The 23,147-nt window shown below is 32.3% G+C and overlaps 2 protein-coding genes and 1 long non-coding RNA gene across 3 annotated transcripts; 1 reads left to right on the top strand and 2 right to left on the bottom strand.

Moving 5' to 3' along the window:
* Positions 1 to 89: 89 nt before the first annotated feature.
* LOC112326300 (probable disease resistance protein At4g27220) lies at positions 90 to 4,988 on the bottom strand. Its single transcript, XM_024593961.2, has 4 exons — positions 4,978 to 4,988; positions 4,559 to 4,650; positions 1,357 to 4,466; positions 90 to 860 (listed from the first exon to the last, which is right to left on the bottom strand). Exons 1-4 carry the CDS (start codon positions 4,986 to 4,988, stop codon positions 90 to 92), a joined length of 3,984 nt encoding a protein of 1,327 aa, XP_024449729.2.
* Positions 4,989 to 9,027: 4,039 nt separating this feature from the next.
* On the bottom strand, positions 9,028 to 13,810 carry LOC112326876 (uncharacterized). Its single transcript, XR_008058415.1, has 3 exons — positions 13,554 to 13,810; positions 9,877 to 11,180; positions 9,028 to 9,273 (listed from the first exon to the last, which is right to left on the bottom strand). It is a non-coding gene; the product is annotated as an uncharacterized LOC112326876 (long non-coding RNA).
* A 2,161-nt stretch (positions 13,811 to 15,971) lies between these two features.
* LOC18095808 (protein GL2-INTERACTING REPRESSOR 1) lies at positions 15,972 to 18,256 on the top strand. The gene is made up of 3 exons (XM_006370454.2): positions 15,972 to 16,166; positions 17,802 to 17,938; positions 18,040 to 18,256. Exons 1-3 carry the CDS (start codon positions 15,972 to 15,974, stop codon positions 18,254 to 18,256), a joined length of 549 nt encoding a protein of 182 aa, XP_006370516.2.
* The last annotated feature ends 4,891 nt before the right edge of the window (positions 18,257 to 23,147 follow it).

The following is a 23,147-nucleotide window of genomic DNA, read 5'->3' as shown; positions in this document are numbered from 1 at the left end:
CTTGAGATACCTACAAAACCAAATTCAAGCATGGCATACACATTCTAACTTCCGAGTCTTGTTATTGAGTGAAAAAAGAAACACAAACACTAAAAGAGAGGCAAGAAATCAAGTCCAATAAGCAGCACCTCTGATTGAGCACTCATTGAACCATTTGTTGTAGTAGAAAATTTTGTGGTCAGCTTCGGGCATTCATACACCTTCAACGTCTTCAGACGAGGGAATAAGAAATCATAACATCCAGGACTGAAGCAAACTATACCTGGTAAATTTTCTAGCAACAGCTCCAGCATATCAGGGAGCACCATCTCCTTCTCAACATTGAAAGGTGAAGCATGATCGTCCTGCCCAAATACTCCCAATAGCTGAGAGCATTGGCTTACTTTTAGTATTTGGAGCTTTGGGAGACCTGAAGCCATGGCTACTGGGAAGAGACTCTTCAACTTGTTGCATCTTTCGATTTCAAGCCGACACAAATTAGGGAAGCATAAAGATTGGAGATCACTTCTTGACAATATCTGAAGCTTTTCGTCATCATTATCCTTAGCAATTATTTGCTCCAATTCCTCACAGGTTGATATGTCTAGAACTTTCAGTTGAACTAGACTAGCAATCATGCTGCTTGTAAATACATGTGCTAGTCTTTGACATTTCCTCACCATCAAAGTAGTCAAATGACTCAGCAAGAGACCCTTCCATATACACTTCATGTCAGGGAAGGAGTCTACGTGTAATGTTTCCAAACTCAAGAGTGAAAGTTCATGCCCAGTTCTTCTATTAGTTAAAAAACTTCCAACCTGCATTAAATCTTGTGCTCCTTTGCAGTCTGTAATATATATTCCTCTCAAATTTGTAAGCCCCTGCATCAAAAGAAAACAAGGGTACCGATTTTTTAGATATAATTCCTATTAATTTTTGTACACTCTGTAACTATTATATAATTTTGGTGATGAACCAATTATCCCGAATACCTAAATACTTATCAACAAAAAGATATAAATAGACAGAGCAATAGGGCATGGGAATATGAAATCGTAATTTTTCATATTTATAATAATCTAAATATAAATTATTATTTCATATTAGTTAAATTAAAAGCAATCATGAAAAAATTATACTTATTAAATAAAAAAAATAAATCATTTTATATTCTATTTACAATAAAACAAATTATGACATTAACAAAAAAACATATATAAAAGAAAATAATTTTAATTTTACATATTAGTAAAACTTCTTATATATAAAATAAAAATACTTTATCTGGAGGAAGAAATAAGAAATTTGATCAATGTATTGCATTTGACAATTTAAATTAAAAAGGAAAAAATAAGTGGAGAAATATAAAGGACGTACATGGAGCTGTGTCAACAAATTACTCAATTCTTGGTGGCCTTTAATGGTTAACTCTTGCAAAGAAGGCAATTGGGCAGTAAAATTCTTTCGACCAAAAAAGCTGCAACATGAAAGAGACAATTCTCTTAGCCGAGGGAAGTTGATGATGCCATCTCTGGTGAGTGCATCTCCTTCTCCACTGTAAAATATTTGCTTTAAATTGTCAGCAAAAGTAATCTTTATCTGTTCCAGGTTCAGAAGACTTGGAGACACGGAGACAGGGAAGACATGTTCCAGTTTATCACAGTCACTTATAGAGAGAGTTTTTAACTTTGGGAAGCGAAGAGACTCTGGAATGATTTCCCTTTCGTCATCCTTTTCTCTGATAAGATGCTTCAATCCACGGCAATATTCTATCCGTAGTGTTTCTAGATGAATAAGACTTTGAGCCAGGGACGGCGTGAAGATAAATGTTAGTTTGCTAAGATACCACAACTCCAGATGATTAAGACTTTGGAGGCTGACATGTCTACTGGGCCCCTTCCATATCCATTTGAGCTCAGGTAACCAGGACAGCTGTAACTCCGTTAAAGATGATAGCAGCGGCAGCTCCTTTTCCTCACTGCTTCCTTCATCAGCCTCACCCAATTCAAATATCTCTTCCAATGAATTGCAGTGATTAATTTCCACACTCCTTAGATTTTTCAAAGCTTGCCGCCATTTTGCTGGAAACAGAGTGCGAATATCCCCACATGCAGCCACTTCTACATGTTCTAATCTTTGTAAGAAGTCCTTTTGCGACCCATGGCCATGGGTGGTCATCTGATCAGAGGACAATACTATATTTTCTAAACCCTCAACGTTGCTAAAACCAATTTGAGACACAGTAGGAAACAACTGCTCAAATGTCTTTGCATTTAAGGATGTGGCGCTGATATCACCCAAATATAATCTTGTCAAGATTGGGTATGCTGTTATTGAATACCCATTCCCTAACACTATATCATATTTGAGCAACCTGGGAAAAACAAAATCTCTGGGAATGCATTCAACCTTCGGTATCGTCAATGATAATACGGCCAAATGAGACAGCGAATTTAGTTCTGTTACTCTTGCATTCATTCCTCCTGTGCTGTCCCATCCCGTGAAGCTGCCATCCCAGATCAATAGTTCTTCTAACATCTTCAACCTTCCAATCAAATTCACAGGAATGCTTGCAACGTACATACAACCTGTCACATCCAACAATCTTAACTCCTTGAGCTCCCCCATTTCCTCAGGTAATTCTTTAATGGAGTCGCACCACATGAAAACAAGAATCTTAAGTCTTTGCAGCTTTCTCAATGAAACGAGGTCCTTGCATATACATTCGACTAACAGCAATGATTGAAGGTTTGTTGAGAATTCAAGTGATTGCAATGACAAGCACCCTCCCTTCAGAGACAAAACTTCAATTTCTTTCATTCCTTCAAAAAACCTCTCTGGAACATTCAGACCATCATCCAGTTCTAATAATAGAACTTTGAGCTGTGGACAAACCAATCCTTGAGGAAGTTCTGCTAGTTTATTGCCCATTAACGAAATTACTGTACAACCTTCAAATCTTCTATTGCTCATTGGCCACTCCTTCAACCCAAAGCCAGCCTTTACCATGAATCTGTATTTTTCTGATGATGCTATCTGAATAGCAACATCACGAACCAAGTCATGCATTTGCACATATTCTTCAGTTTCAGTTCCTAACAGCATACAACAAGCTTTGAGGTTTTCGATTTCCATATAAACTCGTTTCCTTGCACCTTCAATGAACTTCACATCTTGATATAACCCGTAGCCAACTGCATATCTCGTCAACTCCTCGATTGGAATGTTGTAATCTTCTGAAAATAAACAGCATAGCAAGAAACATAGCTTGGTTTCCTCGTGCTTCAAATAATCATAGCTCAATTTAAGACATGCATATGCATTTCTTCGGTCATCAAATGTTTCCACGTGCCGAGATTGAGATTTTTTGAGCTCTTCAGATGCTACTTCCCACTCATGTTCAGATTTATCTTTTAGAGCCTTTCCCACTGCCACAAGTGCTAAAGGCAAGCCTTGGCATTCTCTCGCAACCTCCTTTGCCACTCTGTTCAAGTCAGAGTCCTCATCACGTAAACCTGCATTGATTTTGAATAAAGCCCATGCTTCCTCTTCAGATAAGACTCTTAAAAACACTTTTTGCTGGCACTCCATATAAGAACATATGTTTTCAAGACGTGTTGTTATAACAATTTTACAACACCTGTGAGCGTCACCAAATGGGATCCCTATCTCTTTCAAGTCAATATCTTTCCAAACATCATCTAGGATTATAAGCATCTTCTTTCCCTGCAGTCTCTGCCATAACCGACCTGCTCTCCCTTCTTTACTTTTCTCGTCAAAATGCAGACCTAAACTATCTGCCATTTGATCCTGCATGTCTGTGACATGTGGATTCTGGGACACCGTAGCCATCAAAACTTCATTAAAAAGCTGCAACTCTTTGGCTTTCCTGCCTACTTCTTTCACCAGGGTGGTTTTACCCACCCCTCCCATGCCGTACAGTCCGATCATATTGACATTGTCATCTTTGAGAGCTTTCATAATTTGTTCAAAAGCTTCTTTTGACGATTCTGAGGGTGTGAATCCCTTTGATGGAAGAAACTCTGTGTCTTGAAGAGGTGCTTTGTGGGACACTTTTGGAAACTTTCTGCTATTTTCTTCAAGTTTTTTCAAAGTCTCTATCTTTTTTGCCAGGGCCTTGCTTAACTTGAATTGTGGTATCCAATTTGGACACCAATTAAAGCATTTGCTATTTTTTCCCTTTTCATTTTCCAAACGATTAACACCTTCAATTTCGTTTTTTGCATCTTCCAACCATTTGTTGACATCCTTCTCAATTTCTTCAGCATTTCTTTCAGCAACTTCGACAGCGTTTTGCAAACGATCAAGAGTCAAAGCCAGGTTCTTCTTCTGTTCATTGAATTCTTGAACAAAATTGTTGAAACAGAACATGTAACGGAACTGCCTTATTGTTGGTTCCACCAAGAGTTCTGCTATCTTAGATAAAATGGATCCACCAACACTTTCGATAGCCATTTTCCACCAGTCTGAAAATCAGAGAAATAAGGATGCTGACTGTGAGAGGAGTTCACTACAAGTAAAATAGGCATTGAGAGAATGAGAATAGGAATTTTATTACCTGAATTTGTGAAAATATGCGCGAAAAGCACTGGTGTTGATTGCTCAGCGAGGAACAAAACGAGAAGGCCTTTAGCTCTGTATGGAATCAAGCTTCAAAAGCAACAAGGCAAGGTATAAGTATACCAATGAACAATTAATTCCTTGTCCCCTTATCTATATCTATCTATGCCATCTACAAAAGTTAGGGTGTTATCTTTTGTTGAAGACTATAATATCTTTAAATTAATTTGTTATTAATTTTAAATTGTCACAGTGTTGTTAATAAAATATAGAATATTGATATGGTTGTATTGTTAATCAAAAAACTCTATACATTAAACTCTATAGAATATAGAAAATACACTCTATAGAAGTGTAGCTCAACTAGTCAAATTTTAGGTTTACTTTCTAAAAGTCACCAGTTTGAGTCTCACAAACCTCAGGGTCATTGGAGACTTATATTGTTGTTAACTTCAGGGCCTGTAAGATTAGTTGAGGTGCGCGCAAGCTAACCCGGACACCCACGTTAATAAAAAAAAAAGATATAGATTATTAATATCTTTCCCTTCTTAGTTCTTTAAGATTTTTTCTTCCTTTGATATCTTTATACATTTCTAAGAGTGTATTTTCTTATATACAATTGCATTAAAATTCATTTATTTGAATAAAATTTAACTTTCCTAGCTATATAAGAAAGGCAGATTTCTATAACAATTTTTAATTTTTTTTACATAATTGAAGACGATGAAGATTATATTGTTACTAAGTAGAGAATCAAAAAATTAAAGACAACTTCAAATTAAAAAGATTATATAAGAAAAATAGAAAATGTATGAAATAACATGGTGAGGATGATTTCAAAATAAAATAAAAAATGTTTAAAAGATGAAGAAAAAGATGACATATTCAACAAGGATAAAATGTATAGAAGTTTGATTAAATTCATTTTCAAATGACACTTTTGGAATGTTCTTAGAAGATCAAAATAAAAATTTGGTACAGCTCATTAATCATGTTATGTATACATGAGGGAATTTAAAGCAATAACGGTTCAGTACGAAGAAAGTTTTTAAAAAAATATAAAACACTATAAAAATTAACATCCTAAATGAGATATCCTAAAAGAGAATTATAGAATGGAAATTATTTCTAACTGAAAATATCCCAATAAAGAGATAGATAACGGAATTATAATTGTGAAGGCTAACCTTAGGTAAACATGAAAAAATGAATTTTTTTATTGAATTTTCTAGAAGAGATAAAATTATATGTTAAGAGTATGTTTGTTTTGCATAAAATATTTTACAAATAAAAAATGGTTTACTTTTAAATTCAATGTTTGGCTTGAAAAATACTTTACCGTTAAATATTTTACATGTAAAATAATTTTTAATAATGGTGGTGATGGAGGTGGTGAGATGACAATGATGGTGAAAGAGGTGGTGGTGAGATGACAATGGTGGTGAAAGAGATTGTGGTGAAGTGGTAGTGGTTGTGAAATGATAAAAGTAGTGGTGGTGGTGGTGATGATAAAAGAAGAGGTGGTGGTGAGATGGTTGTGGTGGATAAAGAAAAGATGTTAGTGGTGGTGGTGAGAAGGAGATAGTAGTTGAAATAGTTGGTTGATATTGCAACTGTTATTTTTCAATCCTAACAATATGTTGCTTTAATCAAAAGTAATAAGTGAATATATATTTGGTATAATAGAAACTATATGATTAAGATAGGTATCATCATTATAGGTGAATTTAGAAGAAAAAAAAATGTTTTATTTGTTTTTAAATAGTATTAATTATAAAATTCTTGTGTAAGATGAGTTTCAAATCTCATCCAAAGATTCAATAATTATGACATTTACCATAATATTATAGAGTTTCCAAAAGGACAAATCGTACCCTATTGGGTATGGTACGATCCATTATGAGCTATAGGGATATGGCCTAAAAAATTGTTGCTTAGTTTTAAAATAAAGTTCCAACAAAATTTAGTAATAAGACTTCATATAAGATATGAAAAGATAGGAGACTTAACTTATTATACTTGAAGATTTGGGGATGTGATATTTATGTAAAGCATATCATATATGAAAGTTATGAGCTAAATCAAATAAATTTAAGTTTATAGGATATCTTAAAAAAACTATTGGATAATATTTCTACCATTCCATTGAGCAAAAGTTATTTGTCTCCAAACATGCTATATTTTTAAAAAGAATTTATTCTTGAAAGAAGTAGTGAAAGAAAAATAAAATTTGGAGAAATTCAAGAACCATAAACTGACATCTAATTAGAACATGAGCTAGAATATATAACATTAGATACTCAACTTAAAGCTCAAGAAACACAATAACTTCATAGATCTAATAGAAGATGTCATACACTAATGAGATATGGATTTTTTATAGAAGCTAAAAATGATGAGTTACTTACATTTAATATGCCTACCAATTACATGAAAGCAATATCTAATATTAATTCCATAAAATGAATCAAGGATGTAAAATTCTAAATGGATTAAATATAACTTGACTATCAACCTAAAAGGGTAAAACTCACTGAATGTAAATGGATCTTTAAGAAACAAATTAATATTAATGGCAATGTATAGATGTACAAAACCAGAATAGTTGACAGTGGTTACAAGCAAAGAAAAAGAATTGACTTTGATGAAACCTTTTTATTAGTAGTTATGTAAAAACCTTCTTGCTATAGCTACATGCTAATATTATGAATTTTAGCAAATAGATATAAAAAATGCTTTTCTATATAGGAAAATTCATAAAGATATGTATATTACACTACCTAAAGGTTTTGAATCTAAGAAGTAGTTAAAAAGAACTAAGAATTTCTTTATGATCTATAAAGGAGATAAACTAGAAGTTTATGGATATTCAAATGCTAGATTTAAATTAGATATTAATGATAGCAAATCCTAGTCTAGATATATTTTTACTCTAAATGGTGATGATTTTATTGACCTTTAGAGTCACACATTCATATTTTTTTATATTTTGATGATAACAAAAAAAAAAAAGAACATAGACTAATAATATGTCTAGTTGAGAATAAGTTTTAAACATGTTTCATATTAAGATCACATTAATAAACATGAAGGATTTCATAAAAAATTAATCAAAAAGTTCAAGTATTCATTTTAGTGTTTAATTTATAAATCTTTACATCTTACTTGATGGTATAATTAAAATAAACTCACACACACTACTTTACATACATTTAGGATTGATATAAAAGATGATCTAAGATGGATGGCTCTAGGAATTCACCTAGTTTAAAACTATTAAATATGTAATTCTACATGAAACGAACCACCATTTGTTCATTAATGATGAAAACATTTGAGAATTCTGCATGAATCAGGCGCTCACTTGTTTATCAGTGATGAAAACTTGGGAATTTTGTAGGAACCGGTTGATTGATTGGCTTGATCAATTTGAACCAATCGATCGTTTTAGTTATTAATGGGGTTCCAATGACTAGTTTTTCTTAGAAACAATTATATAGCTTGTCTAATTGTAAAATTAGTAAGGGATTCCGGACATATATGATAAACAACATACTCTAAGATCAAAATAACAATAAAATTATAAATTATTGATTATACTCTAACTAGTGGATTTAAACCTTTATATTCTAGAACAAAGAGTATACATTTTCATTCGAACTATACTTAAACACTTTTAAATCCTATAAGTGCTATTTAGTGAGTTATGGAGATACTAGAACTTTATTTATATCATTCACTCTATGAAAGAGTTTGTTGTAAACAAAACCATACTTGTAAACCTATGAGAGTTAAGTAAAAACTCATGGTATTGGTGAGGGAATAAAAATGAATACTCTTTGGCATTTGAAACCGTTCACCACATTGAGGATGATGATGATGATCAAGAAAGCATTGAAGAGGACATTGCCTTAATTACAAGGTGATTAAGAAGTTTTCTATCAAAAGTGAAAATGAGGTACAGTATTTGGATGATGAATCTGACTCTACCTCTGATGAGTTGCATGATGCTCTTGAATCTTTATATGATGAATTTAAAAAATTAGGTTTAAAATATAGTTTATTGAAATAGAATTATGCATACTTGTTTGCTGGAAAAAGAAACTCTAGAAAATAAAGATTGCATTGTTATTGATTGTTGTTATCTATTTTTGGGTTCCCACACAAAAAATGAAAAAAATACAAAAACAATATATCAAAAAATATTCAGAAGAAATCCAAAAAATAATAGAAGCGAGAAAATGATGCTGGAATGCCCATAAAATGACCAAAAATTGGTTGAGGAGGTTTAAAAATACAAAAATTGAAATTTAATAGTATATCAGCCTTGTTGATAAGAAAAATTCAATTTTTGAAAAAACAAGTTCAAAATCAAATATTTATGGACTCAATTAAATTTTATTGAAGGTTTAATTGAATTTATGGAGGGTTTGATTGCAAGAAAAAATGTTTTTAAGTCAATTTAGGTTTTATTTGGAAGAAATTAAAGTTCAGGGATCCAATTATAATTTGTCCAAGAGTTTGATTACAAAATTGTGAAACCACAAGGACCAAATCAAAATGGCCATTTGAATTGGAGAAACAGAGACGTTTCATGAACTGTTCATCGTCTTCTCCTCAGCAACAGTTTCAGCAATAACATGCCGCAGATTGCTTCAGTTATGGGGAACGTTTCACAGCTACAATCTCTCTGCACACCGCCGACCGTTACCACTGCAATAATATCGCGAATGTCTTTATTATAAAAGAAAAAAAACGCATGTAGTTTTGGCTATAAAAAGTCAGGGAGGAGAACGAACTAGAGGGGGGAGACAGGGGAAAAAACAGGAGGAGAGGAAGCAGTGTTGGTGGAACAGCCCCCTTCCACACTGTCGTCTTCGTCTGCAACTGCAAGCAGCAGGTTCCAGGAACCAGGGTGATTCTCTTTTCTTTAAGAACAGAGGCAAAGAGAAGACGAGGGGGATAGAACCAGAGGAAACAGTGGGCACAAAAGGAGAACAGAGACAAGCAGAAAAATAAGAACCACGCAGAAAAAGACCACTGACAACAGGCATCACCATCGTCTTCATTCCTTCATCTCAAAGAGCCAGGACAACAGGGTAGATTGCCGCACTTGGAAGAGAAAGAGAGAACAGGGGGGGGGGGGGAGAACAGGACAGAGGAAAGAAAAAAAACAGAGGCAGGAGAGAACGAAGAAGACGACATAGGAGGGAGTAAAAAACGAGAAACAGAGGAGACGAGGAAAAGAGTTTGATCTGAGGGAGATGGAAAGGAACAGAAAAACAAGAACACAGAGGAGAAGAGAATAACAGTAACCTCAATCTCTTCGGTCTCTCTCTCTCTCTCCGCCGTTTGGAGCAGCGCCACCATCAGCCTCTCACCATCTTCCTCCCCCTGCTGCAACACCCGTGAAGAAGAAGAAGAAGCCTGCGCCTCTGCACAGACGGGAAGAACAGCAGCAAACACTGCCCGCCACCGCAGAGAAGAGCCACCGTCTGCAGCCACCAGCGCCACCATCAACAACGACACCACCACTATTAGAAACAGAAGAAGAAAAAGAGAAACAGGAGACAGAAGCGGGGAGAAGAAGGAACACAGAAAAAATAGAACAGAGAAGGAACAGAACCGTCGTCCAACAGCATAGAACCGGCAGCTCCAGCTCCCGCAAGAACGGACGACCGCCAGGTAAGCCTCCACTTCTCTTCTTCTTCTTCTTCCTCGCCCGGGCTGCTCCATTGTTCACGTTGCAAGTGAACAGTGGAGAGTTCTCCACTGTTTGTTTTTGTTTACTGGGCCAGGCAGTGCCGGCCTAGCCCAAAATGGGTGAGCCGGGTCCGGCCCGGCCTAAAAGGAAAAAATTTTAAAAATATATTTTTGGAAAATTTGTGATTTCCCCGTGTATTTTTTTACTGCATTTTGATCAATACTGGTTTGTATTTTTATACTATAAAGATACAAATCCGGTATTAAAATACTTCGTTTTCGTCAAAAAATTAAAAAAAATAAAAAATGTTTTGTTTTGATGCATACGGTCAAGTCTCTCAATAATAATAATTAAAAAAAATCGTATTTTCGTACAACAAAGAAAATTTCAAAAATATATATCAACATGCATTTTGGCTTTAATAACTAGTTTATTAAAGTAACGAGAACTAGGCCAATATTTTAAAAATTCTAAAAAACATTATTTTGTTTTCTTTTAGTATCTAGGGTTACGACCTTATACGTAAGACATATTCCGGATATTAAATTCTTTTGTTGACATTAGAACGGTTAGGTTTTACCTAATAAGATAAGGATCTCTTTACCGAAGATGACTTTTCTTGAACCATAGACGGACCAACAACTAAAAAACACGACAAGACCTTAGATTTTATTAGACAATAAAACAATGTAGCTTACCTTAGGTAGGGCGTATTTGGGGTGCTAATACCTCCCTTTGCGCAACCAGTCCCTGTACCCGATCTTTAAGACCAGTTAGGGTTCCTAGTGATCAAAATACTAGGTGGCGACTCTCCATTCCTGCTTTTCACATGTAAAAGACAAGAATTCCTTGTCTCCCCACACATATTTGCCACATTTAGATAGATATTTTGAGGGTGAATGTTTTCGCCGCGACGCTGCACACGTGCGACATTGATGAAAATAAAAAGGTTAATCAACTTGAAGAAGAAAATAAATCCTTCCAAGAAAAGTTTGATAAGTTGAATACAATACTAGCTAAATTCACAAAATACTAGCTAACTTCACAAAAGGCTCTAAGAATTAGAAAATGTACTTTGAAGCCCAAGATATCTTTTTAACAAAAGATGTTTAGTTTACCAACTTAAAAGGAACCAAAAGTATTTGAAAAATTACTCTATTAAAGCCAAACAATCCTATGACCCTAACCATAAATAAAATTATTGTAAAGATATAGGTCATTTGATTTAGACATAATAAACAATAATCTATTTGGATTTGTAGATAGATAGAGATATATAAATTATTGTGTTTTAGAATAATTTATTAAAATGTTTGGATTAATTTTTATTTCATGGTCAAGATTCTTGTGTAATATTTTATATATTGTTAAAAAAATCCTACACTCTATTTTGCTTAACTAAGGAATTTATAAGAATTTTATTTTTTATAGACTAACCATACAATTGAATAATTAACATATATTAAGAGAACTTGGTATTTCATTGTAGCAATGACTAATGAAATGCTTTAGTCTTTTTCACTTTAGTTCTCAAGTTGTTTTTTTTAAGTTTAAACTTTTTTTTTCCAATTTTATCCTCTTCACTTTTATTTTCATTAAAATAGAAAGATAAGGTTATAAAAATTGAAGGAGATCCATCTCTTACAAGAGTACTATTATTTAGACCATTACCCTATTTTAATTCACCAAACAGATTGAAATTTTACTGTTGTGAATTTGTAGCTTTTACATCCGTTTCAATTTAAGGTGAAAGTTCAAAATGTTAGCTATCAAGGCTTTCACTTCATAATTGTTTTTTTTTTCTTTTTATAGATTTATTTTGATATTAAAACTCAAATTTGACAGGTTAATCCGAGTTGACCTGAGATATTTTTTAATTGATTTTATTTAATTTATTCATTCAATAATGTATTAATTAAGAGTTGAGTTTTATAATTTTTTTATTTACTTTCTATAGGTTTATCACGGTCTCATGATTCTATTGCAGGTTAGCCTAGTTGTCTTAGTTTTTTTTTTATCCTTTTTCAATTGAATATTTTTTTTTCAATTTTATTTTTTAATTTGGAGTTGATTATTAGGCTTCATAATTTATTTTATTTTGTTTTCTTTGAGATTCTCCTAACCTCATGATATAGGTTACGAGTTTGGTTGGTTAACTTGGGTTGACTAGGGTGGTTTTTTGTGTCATTTTTTTAATTAAGTTTTTTTTCAATTTTATTTTGCAATATTATGTTCACTGAAAATTAGGCTTAATATTTTTTCTTAGTTATCTTTTATAGGGTTATTAAGGTCTTATAACTCAGGTCAGGAACTTGGCAGGTTAACCTGAGTTGATTCTCGTAAATCCAAGTCAATCTAGTATATATAGTATTTAATTATCTAGTGTTGGCTAAAAGGGGATATTTCTCTTAACATCATAGAAATCCTTGTAGATTTATAGTATTTAGAATTTAACAGGAACTATGAATATACAAATACGTTTAGCCTAGCAAATAATTACATAATAGCTTTATCTATTGAAGATGATTTGATTAAAATGAATCTAATTTCCTCAATTATTAAGTAATGGGAAGGTCTGCTCTTACTACGTGGATTTTGGGGCTTTCCAATATAAAACAAAATGAGTGATATAATAAAAAAAATGAAAAAGAAAAGGAATGATGGTGTCAAGATCAAATTATGGTGGTGAAAGCTAGCCATGCACTATTAAATCCAAACATTATAGTTAATTAGAATGTTCTTCATTTTTACTTTCACTATAATAGAAAGATGAGGTTGAAAATTGAAGGAGATCCAACTTTTACAAGAGTAATATTATTTAGACCATTACCCTACTTTAATTCACCAAACACAGAGAAATTTTAGTCTTGTGAATTTGTAGATTTTACATCCATATCAAATTTAAGGTAAAAGTTCAAAATGTTAGCTATCAAGATTAAAGTCTTAATTTAATTTTATATATGTATTATTAAGAAGATTTTAAAACTAATTAGTTTTCTAATTGACTAATAAATTAAAACACCATAATCTTTTTAATAATGGGTGTTTGATCTGTATTTACAATTATTCAACCCTACAACGAGATATATAGACTTACATATAAACTTGTATATATAGAGATTGATTGAGTCTAGTAGGAGAGAATAAGGATTAAATTGAACAAGTATTTCACTTTCTTTCTTCATGGATCATACTTGCAAACATGTATGAACACATAATATATGCATAACAATATAATATAAAGACAAAAACAAATTAATAATACAAGAATTAGTTAAAATACACACACCTTATATAGCAGAGACCGGAACGAATGAAAGGTTCACGATCACTTAGACACCCACAGCCTCTCTATCAATAGATTGCAACCACAAATATAATCCTTAATGGATGTAGTGTTCCTATAATTATGATGATTGGGGTAAAAAAAACGAAAGGACCTGAAAAGAAGACAATAATTAATTAAATGAGGAATACTCTCTGCCACTTCCAAGAATGAAACTCGAGCTATATGATTGTCCCTCTAATCCCACTCAAGGAATATGATTTGCCCACACACACACACACACACACACACACACACACACACACACATATATATATATATACAAAGAATAGAAAAGGCATTCCTTGCTTCATGTTTGGTTTACTTATGAAGAAAGCCAAAGGCATTCCTTTCTCAATAATTTAAAAAAGGTAATTATTTTTATGAATTCTGTGAATAATAACATTTTTATAAATTCAATATGAGAGCAAAATTAAAGAATTTAGAAGAAGATTCGAAGATTGAACTTTGGAAGATAGAGCTCTAATCAACAACAATAACAAGCTCATCATTTGATGCTATCTTCACTAGTAGAGAAAGCTCTAATACAGGCATGTGGTTGTAGGAAGTCAATTGAACGGACAAGTAGAGAACAAGTAATTGAGCAGTTTCAAAAAGGCACTGTTAGGGACCATTATTCCACTTTTAGGGACCTCCAAAAAAATAAATCATCACAACTAAGCAAAAAAACTTCATAAAATGCAAAATTTTCCTACTCAATTTTCTCAGGATTCAAACACAAATGTTACTTCTGCTTTAATTGGTGGTTAATTATTTATTCAACACATAACAATGTTTTGGTACTATCTCAGAAACTACACGAAAGTGAAACGAATAAACTAAACTGACAAAAATCTTAAATGCTTTCAAATTATTTCAGCTACTTTCCCTCAATTTTCTAGGTGGACAAGAGGAGCTAAATTTAATCCCAGCCTAAACATCAAGAATTTCAGTAGAAGAAAAGAAGAGATTATCACTTCACCATAAATAACTAGTCAGCACCTAGAGAAACTGAGTCAATGAAAGAAAAAGACTAATGAATAGAAATCAATCAACAGAACAATAGCTTTCTATTTGCTTTAGACCAAAATTTAATTGGCTAAAAAAAAACTCGCAAATGCCTAACTGCTTTGGGGTGGGTCCAAGCGCTGCCTATCTCAGAAACTACACGAAAGTGAACGAATAAACTACACTGACAAAAATCTTAAATGGTTTCAGCTACTTTCCCTCCCTCAATTTTCTAGGTAGACAAGAGGAGCTAAATTTATTCCCAGCCTAAACATCAAGAATTTCAGTAGAAGAAAAGAATCACTTCACCATAAATAACTAGTCAGCACCTCCAGAAACCGAGTCAATGAAAGAAAAAGACTAATGAATAGAAATTTAATTGCTTTCTATTTGCTTTAAACCAAAATTTGAAACTTCCAAAAGCCTAACTGCTCTTGGTTGGGTCCAAGCGTTGCCTTTACCCATTTACCTTGTTGGGCATGCATCCCAGTATTTTTATGGGCTCGAGTGTGCATCTTGGGTACAATTTATTTGGATCAGGTAGCATGTGTTAATTTATTTTTTATTTTTAATAAGCTCAAGCAACTCAATTAAACTCAACACTCCATTCAAATTTTTTTCAAGACTTCACGGATATTCTTCAATATTTTATAAATTTAATATATATTATTTTAAATGAAATATAATTTAATATATCACAAAGATAAAATTATTTTTTAACTTCTCTTTATAAAAAAACAAAATTTATAAGTTATAAATACTCCATGAATACTTAAAGTTTAAGGTTTATAATCTTTTTATTTTTAATATTTTTAGTATATATATTTTCAAAGTTTATTTTTCTAAAATATCACCTCTCTAAGTAGATACTTAAACATTTAAAAATCCTCATATCTACTAAAAATAACTTTTTACAAGTAACAGTCTATTACTTTGGTTTACCGGTTCGCGGTGCAAACAGCATTCCTAAAAAATTAAAAATATTTTTGACGTGCTGATTTTAAAAATAATTTTTTAAAAATAAAAAAAAATCATTTTAATACATTTCAGCATAAAAATTATTTAAAAAACAATCACAACCACACACTCAAACATACCCTAATGCTACATATTAGCCATAGCCACTGTAACTAAAAAAAAAATATCAAATTCCAACACATAATTCTTTTTCTAAGCTCATGTGCCACAGGTCAAACATCTCGGTGGCTGTCATTTAAAGTGGATGTATTTGTACGCGAGCCAAGGGCGAAACTAACTAATGAGTTGATTTTTTGAAGGCTGGAGGCAATAAAGGCATTGATTGAGCTGCACGTCGTTTTGTAAATTGAAAGTGATAAGGTTAAGTCTGCTTTGCAAAGAGCAGAGAAAGAGACCATGACTAAGAAGAGATCACCACCACCACCGCCAACCCCACCAGCCAGTGACATTAAAGAAGATGAGCTTAGCACTACATTCTCTTCAACAGGAGTATTTGCTGCTGCTTGTCCTGGCTGCTTGCTATATGTGATTACATTGAAGACAAATCCCAAGTGCCCTACTTGCAACTTCAGTACTGTTCCATCTCCATTAGTTACAAAGAAGCACAGAATTGACCTCAATGCTTCACTTTGATTCTGTAATCATGTTTCAAGATTCCTAAAAGAGGAGAACTAGTCAAGTCCTATGTACTTGAATTCTCGAAAATTATGATTCTGTGTATGAAAAATAATTATAGGTGAAACCCTATAATTATAAATGAGATCATTAATGCCGGCAATGATGAAATTCCTGATTCCATGTGAATAACCTGTACTACGACTCTAATCTTTAATGAATGGGAGGACAGAGGTGTGTCCACTTTCGTAATAACCCTCAACCAGCTAGCTACTCGTGCGTTTCACGAGTGTAGATCTTTTAAAATAAGAGAAAGAATTGCGTAGAAGCACGCGCATGTAGTGAGAGAAGAGAACAAAATGCATTGAATGGCTGCCATTAAAGAGACCTCTGCTTCTTATTCATTCATCTCTTTCGTCTCCAAAGACCTTGTGAGCTACCACGACGGCACGACCACCTAGTAAAGAAGTCTATTTTATCCTTATTCATTTAGCATTTCCGAGCTTAGTTTTTTAATTTTTTTTGTTTGGTTTTTTTTTTATGTTTTTAAATATTTTAATGTGTTAATATTAAAAATATTTTTTTAAAATAAAAAAAATATTATTTTTATATATTTCTAAGTAAAAAATACTTTGAAAAATAACCGCAATCACACTCCCAGATAGACTCTTAGGGTAATTTACACCTGATTAGCAGTGCTGTTAAGCCAAAGATTTGTGGAAATTTATTTTTTTATTTTTAAATTATTTATTTATGTTTTTAATCTTTTTATGTTAAAATTAGATTTTATAAAATAAAAAATATATTATTTTATTATATTTTTAGGTGAAAAGCATTTTAAAAAATAATAATAACCACCGATTACTTTTCAAAGTTTGCTGATGAAAATTTTAGTTATGAAATTAAACTTAAAATAGTGTTGTTTTAGTATTTAATAAAATAATATAGTTTTAGACATAAAAAACAATCTTTAAAAAAATTAAAGATAATTTAAACCAATCAAGTCTAATTAAATTAAATTGTTTAGATTTAACCAAATCAATTTAAATTTATTTAGATTTATTTATAAATCAATTTAAAATAAAACTTAGTTTAAACTAAGTTATGTGTAGATAAATTATCAAACCATTGTTTAATATCTATGCATTTGATTTTAGAATGGATTCATCGCATAAAAAAAATTGATGCAAAAACTTAAAAAATGTGTCTTCTCTCATGGTAAATGATTTTTAAAGATTACACGTGGTATAACTATGATTGTTATGAAACATGGTCAAGTTTCATAAGCACTTGAAGATCAAAGTCGATATAGAACTGTGCATCGGCTGGCAACTGCTCCACAAAAACTTGGGATGTGCCTGTTAATTTAAAGGTATATATGGTTTTATCCCCAATCTTTTTTATAGCCAAGAAACAATCTTGATAGTTTCTCTCATATTGATGAACAGTTTTTGTACAGAATTTAGGCTTCTGGTCATCATTTCGATTAAATACATATTTTTCAGTAGCCGCGAAACATAAATCTTTTATTTTTTAGTGTAGAAGAACTGAGTGTTCTTGTTTTTGGCTGTAGTCAAATAATATTGTTGATGAATTGGGATGTTCTTGCAGTCTACAGAGAAGGTATACTCGCAGAGATGCAATTCTGTAAGCTCGTCATTACCATCCCTTAACATCACGAAGCATCATCACAAACAGAGAACCACCCAAGAATCAGAGGTTCAAGATTCCAAGTCTCCGCCATTGAGGTTCTTGGAAGAAAGCTGCTTGGAATTAAAACTTGTACCTTCAAGTCATTGTGAAAGTGTTTGCACTCTTGATAAGGTTAATTCTGCTTTGCAAAGAGCAGAGAGAGACCACCACCAACCCCACCAGCCAGTGACATTAAAGAAGATGAGATTAGCACTACATTCTCTTCAACAGGAGTATTTGCTGCTGCTTGCCCTGGTTGCTTGCTATATGTGATTACATTGAAGACAAATCCCAAGTGCCCTAGTTGCAACTTCACTGTTCCATCTCCATTAGTTACAAAGAAGCCCAGAATTGACCTCAATGCTTCACTTTGATTCTGTAATCATGTTTCAAGATTCCTAAAAGAGGAGAACTAGTCAAGTCCTGTGTACTTGAATTCTTGAAATGAAGAAAAGAAAGAATAGAGAATCAACAATATTGAGAACAGAGCTGCTGCTTTGGAATGCAGTGTAATCTTTATTATGTAATGTATCATATATATATATATATAGACAACGCAGCAGAGGCGTGAGTAAAAGTGGAATAGAAGTCTATGATTATAAAGAAAACTAACAATCTAACAGACAATCTTTATCTTATAAGGACTGCATATCTTTCTCCTAAAAGCATTGTTATAATTAATCATTTACGTATCAACTGTTGCTAAAGAATCGGCTAATATTTAACCTTCTTCCAATACTCTCCCTCAAGCTGGATCAAGGGGATTAATTGATCCAAGCTTGGACAACAGTAGGTGAAAATGAGCAGAGGTCAGGGATTTTGTGAACACATCAGCTAGTTGATCATGACTGCGGACGTAATGAGTTTGGATAATCTGAGACTGAACTTGTTGACGAATAAAATGACAATCAACTTCAATTTGTTTTGTTCTTTCGTGAAACACAGGATTGGCTGCAATATGCATGGCAGCTTGGTTGTCAAAAAACAAGGTCATAAGGATGCTACTTATAAAACCCAGTTCAGATAGGAGACCTTTAAGCCAAATTAACTCACAAGCAGCTGATGCCATGACACAATATTCAGCTTCGACACTAGAACGTGCAATGGCATGTTGTTTCTTGCTACGCTAAGAGACAAGATTACCACCAACAAACATACAATAGCCAATGGTTGACTTGCGATCAATAGCATTGCCAACCCAATCTGAATCACTGTATCCGGTTATCTGAGTGTGACCATTTTTGGTCATGACAATTTGATACAATCAAAGAGTTGATGTCTTATCCCAAGTGCAGGAGTATCAAAGTAATAAATAACCCGGCAAGACCGGGGTCGAACCACAGGGAGGTTAACTATATAAATTATAAATAATTTATAATAATAATAATAATAAGAACAACAATGATGATGATGGTGGTGATGATGAGTTAAAGATGACTTTGAGATGTAAGATTAATATGAGGTTTAAACAATGATAAAAACAAATATCAAGGTTAGAGGATCCAGTAATAGTATTAAAGATAAGTAAAGTATAAACTCTTTATAAATTATCAACATGATCATATTAATCATCTTATTTACATAACACTATACTTATAAATTTTATTAGATATTTATGATGCTAACTTATGTTGACAACAAATCAAGTTCCTCTCATAACAACGATGTTGGCCGAAGACTATGAAGGATCAAGCATTTGATGTACCAGGTGTTATACAACACAAATCTCGATTAACCATTTAACAAGCAAGGTATTAATAATTAATAAGATACAAATGATAAGACATGTTAATAGCAAGTTGTTTAGGATATAAGCATTAAAGTCCATATTGAGTTTATATTATACTTATCCTAACACCATTACTGAAACCTTTTCACCTTGACATAATTAACTTAGCTAGACATTATGAAGAAGAAATAAATAAACAAAATAAGAACATAATTATATAAGTATAGTAAAGGAAATGAAAAGCATAAACAAGAGATTAAGGAAAATATAACATGGAATAAAACTTGAACACTACAAAATACAAAGAGAGCAAGAACATGATCTTGATCTGAAAACCAAGATGCTTAAATGAATGGCAAATATCTCCTTTTATAGGCTAAAATTCAGAACTATTCATTTGGTAATTGATTATTGATGTAGTGGCCAACTATTGATTTAGTGGACTTGGTGGACAGCAGCACTCAAGCATTTTGGTTGGATGAAATGGCATTGATGCAATCAGAATTTGGCACGGTATTCTTCATAAAAGTTGTTGTAAATCATCTTATCCTTCCACCCACCAAATATCAGAGCATTTGGAACATTACAGCTCAAGATATGTCTAAAATACAGAGTAGTGCTGCTGGTGGACGTGGTGAATAGCCCTCAAGCTCTTGTCTGGATGAAATGTCATTTCTACCATTAGACTTTGAGCAGGTTTTCCTCATGAAAGTTATTTGAAATTGTCTTTTCCTTCCACCCACCAAATTTCACTTTATTTGGCCTTCTAGAACTCCAGCTATGGGTAAAATTCTGAGCATTGTCTAGGCTGGATTGCAGGACAGATTCTGACTTCTCTTTTGTGGCCAAACTTTGAATTTGAAAACGGAAAATTTGGGTCTTTCCCTATTCATGAAAGTTGTAGGCCTATTTCTATCTTTCCAGCCATATAAACCAAACTGAAATCCAAGATCTATAGCTCTAGATATTACCAAATGACTGAACAATGTTCGAATTTTAATTGAATCGACATCTCCTTTCTAAGCTTAGCCTATCGGCATCTCCTTTCTCAGCTTAGCCTTTTCTTTGTCCTTTCACTTTCAATAGTTAATCACAACAATCAATCCTTTGAATTGTGAGATATGCCTGCGTTTAAAATGAGCATTTACCATAAATTAAAGGTATCTTATATTATCAGACTTGTTATTATAAAACATGCTCTAGTTAAGGAGTTATTGATACTTTAAGTGCAAAGTGATGATATAAAACCTTGATAAAAATACACTTTTAAGTACTAATCACACCCCCCAACCAGCTTATTACTAGTCCCTATCTCTCTTCATGCTATTGGTTTTTTTCATAAGCATTTTGTTCTGTGTTGGAAATAAGAAGTCTGTTCGGTAAGATTTTTAAATTATGATTTTTTTTTTGGTTTATGTCATAATCCAAAAATTATTTTTCATAAATAACTTATGAAAAAAAATAACTTCAAGTTATAAAGATGTTTGGTAAAAATGATTTAAATTAACTTGTTTTAATGAAAAATGTAACATGAGTTATAACTGATAGGTTAAAAGTTAAAAAATATTAACTTTTTTATTCAAATTTGGAATAACCTTCTGATTTCCAACTAAACATACTTATAATTTTTTTTAAGTAAACAATTGAAAAATAACTTACATCAAATTATAAAAGTAATTAATACCCTATATAACTTAAATTTAGCTTATAGTATGCTTCATATTCTTACCCATAAAATTGGCAATGTCCTATACAGCATAAGCTTCTTATTAATAAACACAAACGATCCAACAGTTGAACCATGTATATATGTTATTAAATGAATTGAAACTCCTTTTCAAATTTAGACAACGTACAAAGAATTCGGACCTATACTTGATTAGGATTTAGATTATGTCATTGATACTCAAACAGGTGTATTCATAAATAAGTTTTGATTGAGTTTTTCTAGAATGATCGGGTCACCTCGAGTTTTTAATCGAGTTAACACGAGATTAATTTTTTTTTCTATTTTTATTGAATTAAACTTAGCCCGACTTAAACCCCAAATTACCTAAATCATGAGTCAACCTATGTCAGGTTTTAAAACAATGCACTCAATATGTCTTTGTAAAAGCCTAACAAGTACTTAGCAGCTTAATGGCTTATCCGATAAAGGCTCTCAATCGAGTAAATAAGTTCGGTGTTTTTGTTAAGCTAGAATTCAATTACTCTTGTTTAGAAAAAGAAAAAAAAAAGAGTTTTTCCTTGATATTATACTCTATATTAAAAAAGATCAGCCTTTTACTGTAGATTCACATGGTAAAAGGTTGATTTTACCTTTTGATGGGCAAAGTAGCATGCCTTGGATCTAGGGGCATGCTGATCTTTTTCATGGGACACATTGGTCATTACTTAAAAGAGAGGGATTAGATGGTATTTTTGCATTTTCTTTGCACAATATGATTTATTAATTATCCTTGGAAAACAAAAAAAAAATCACTTGGGTCTAGGGTCTTTTTAGTCCTTGACATGATTTTTCAACAAGTTCCTTCATTGCTCTTGAAAATTTAAAACAATTGTCTGACACTAAGGCTTGTTTTGTCATTTAGAAGTGGTCATTTGGTAGTTATTGGGTGTCATTGGAGACAATAATATAATTTGATAAATAAGGAAATGAAATTAAAAAAAATGGGTGAACAATGTTTGCCATCTTCAAACGGCGTGTGCGACGCCATCCGATAGCCAAAACCATGATTCCAAGGCGTCTTCTAAAGGATCTTGATGTACCCTCCATGAATCAGCGGCGCATGTAGCACTATAGCAGCTAGTGTGGCATGTGTAGCCTTTTTTTTTTCTTTTCCCCTCTCTCCTACTCAATTTTCATGTTGGAATTAAAAAATCAATCAGTCCCTAAAGTTTGTTGTATTTATGATTTCATCCCTATTATCTTTATTACAATTTTTTAAATTTAGAATACTTTATGAACTTATGTGGTTTTTTCAATTTTATCCTTGTTCTCTTTGCTGGATTTTTTTATATTTAAAATAGTTTATCAAATTAAAAATTGTTTTCAATTTTAGATGGTTTTTATAATTGTTTTTATTTTTAAAATTTCATTATTCTTTAGTTTTTTTCTTGTCAAATCTAATCCTTTTTTATTATTGTATTTTTTTTTACCTTGCAAGATTTTTTTTAGATTGATTTTTTTATTATTTCATCCTCTAAAATTTAATTAGCTGGGTCTTTAGCTTTTTAGTTGAGTCCGGGTCTAGAATTTAATGGTTTGCGGGTTTAAAATATTGACCCCTGTTTTTTTTCCTTTTTTCCATCCTCCAGCATTTTATTATTTTTTAATTCACTTTATATGGTATTTTTTTAGTCTTTTTGAAAATAACACAGGTTGCCTTGGTTTGTTTTTGTTAAATTTAGTTTTTATGAAGAAATTTTATTTTTAAATTGAATTAAATTGATTGATTTCATCCTTGAATATTTAATTTTTTAGGTGTTGAGCTCCTGCATTGAGCCCAGGTCAAGAAATTAATGGATTGCGGATT

Source organism: Populus trichocarpa, chromosome 1 (assembly GCF_000002775.5).
Source record: "Populus trichocarpa isolate Nisqually-1 chromosome 1, P.trichocarpa_v4.1, whole genome shotgun sequence".
Classification (NCBI taxonomy): domain Eukaryota; kingdom Viridiplantae; phylum Streptophyta; class Magnoliopsida; order Malpighiales; family Salicaceae; genus Populus; species Populus trichocarpa.
This window is presented reverse-complemented; position numbering and strand designations above follow the sequence as displayed.

Excerpts from the sequence above, each read along its gene's own strand:
- LOC112326300 (XM_024593961.2), bottom strand. Across the intron at positions 4,467-4,558 it reads GCATATTTTCACAAATTCAG|ACTGGTGGAAAATGGCTATC; the intron begins GTAATAAAATTC and ends TCTGATTTTCAG. Across the intron at positions 861-1,356 it reads ATTTGTTGACACAGCTCCAT|GGGCTTACAAATTTGAGAGG; the intron begins GTACGTCCTTTA and ends CTTTTGATGCAG.
- LOC18095808 (XM_006370454.2), top strand. The coding sequence starts at position 15,972 with ATGACTAAGAAGAGATCACCACCACCACCGCCAACCCCACCAGCCAGT. Across the intron at positions 16,167-17,801 it reads GTACTGTTCCATCTCCATTA|TCTACAGAGAAGGTATACTC; the intron begins GTTACAAAGAAG and ends ATGTTCTTGCAG. Across the intron at positions 17,939-18,039 it reads TCCAAGTCTCCGCCATTGAG|AGAGAGACCACCACCAACCC; the intron begins GTTCTTGGAAGA and ends TGCAAAGAGCAG.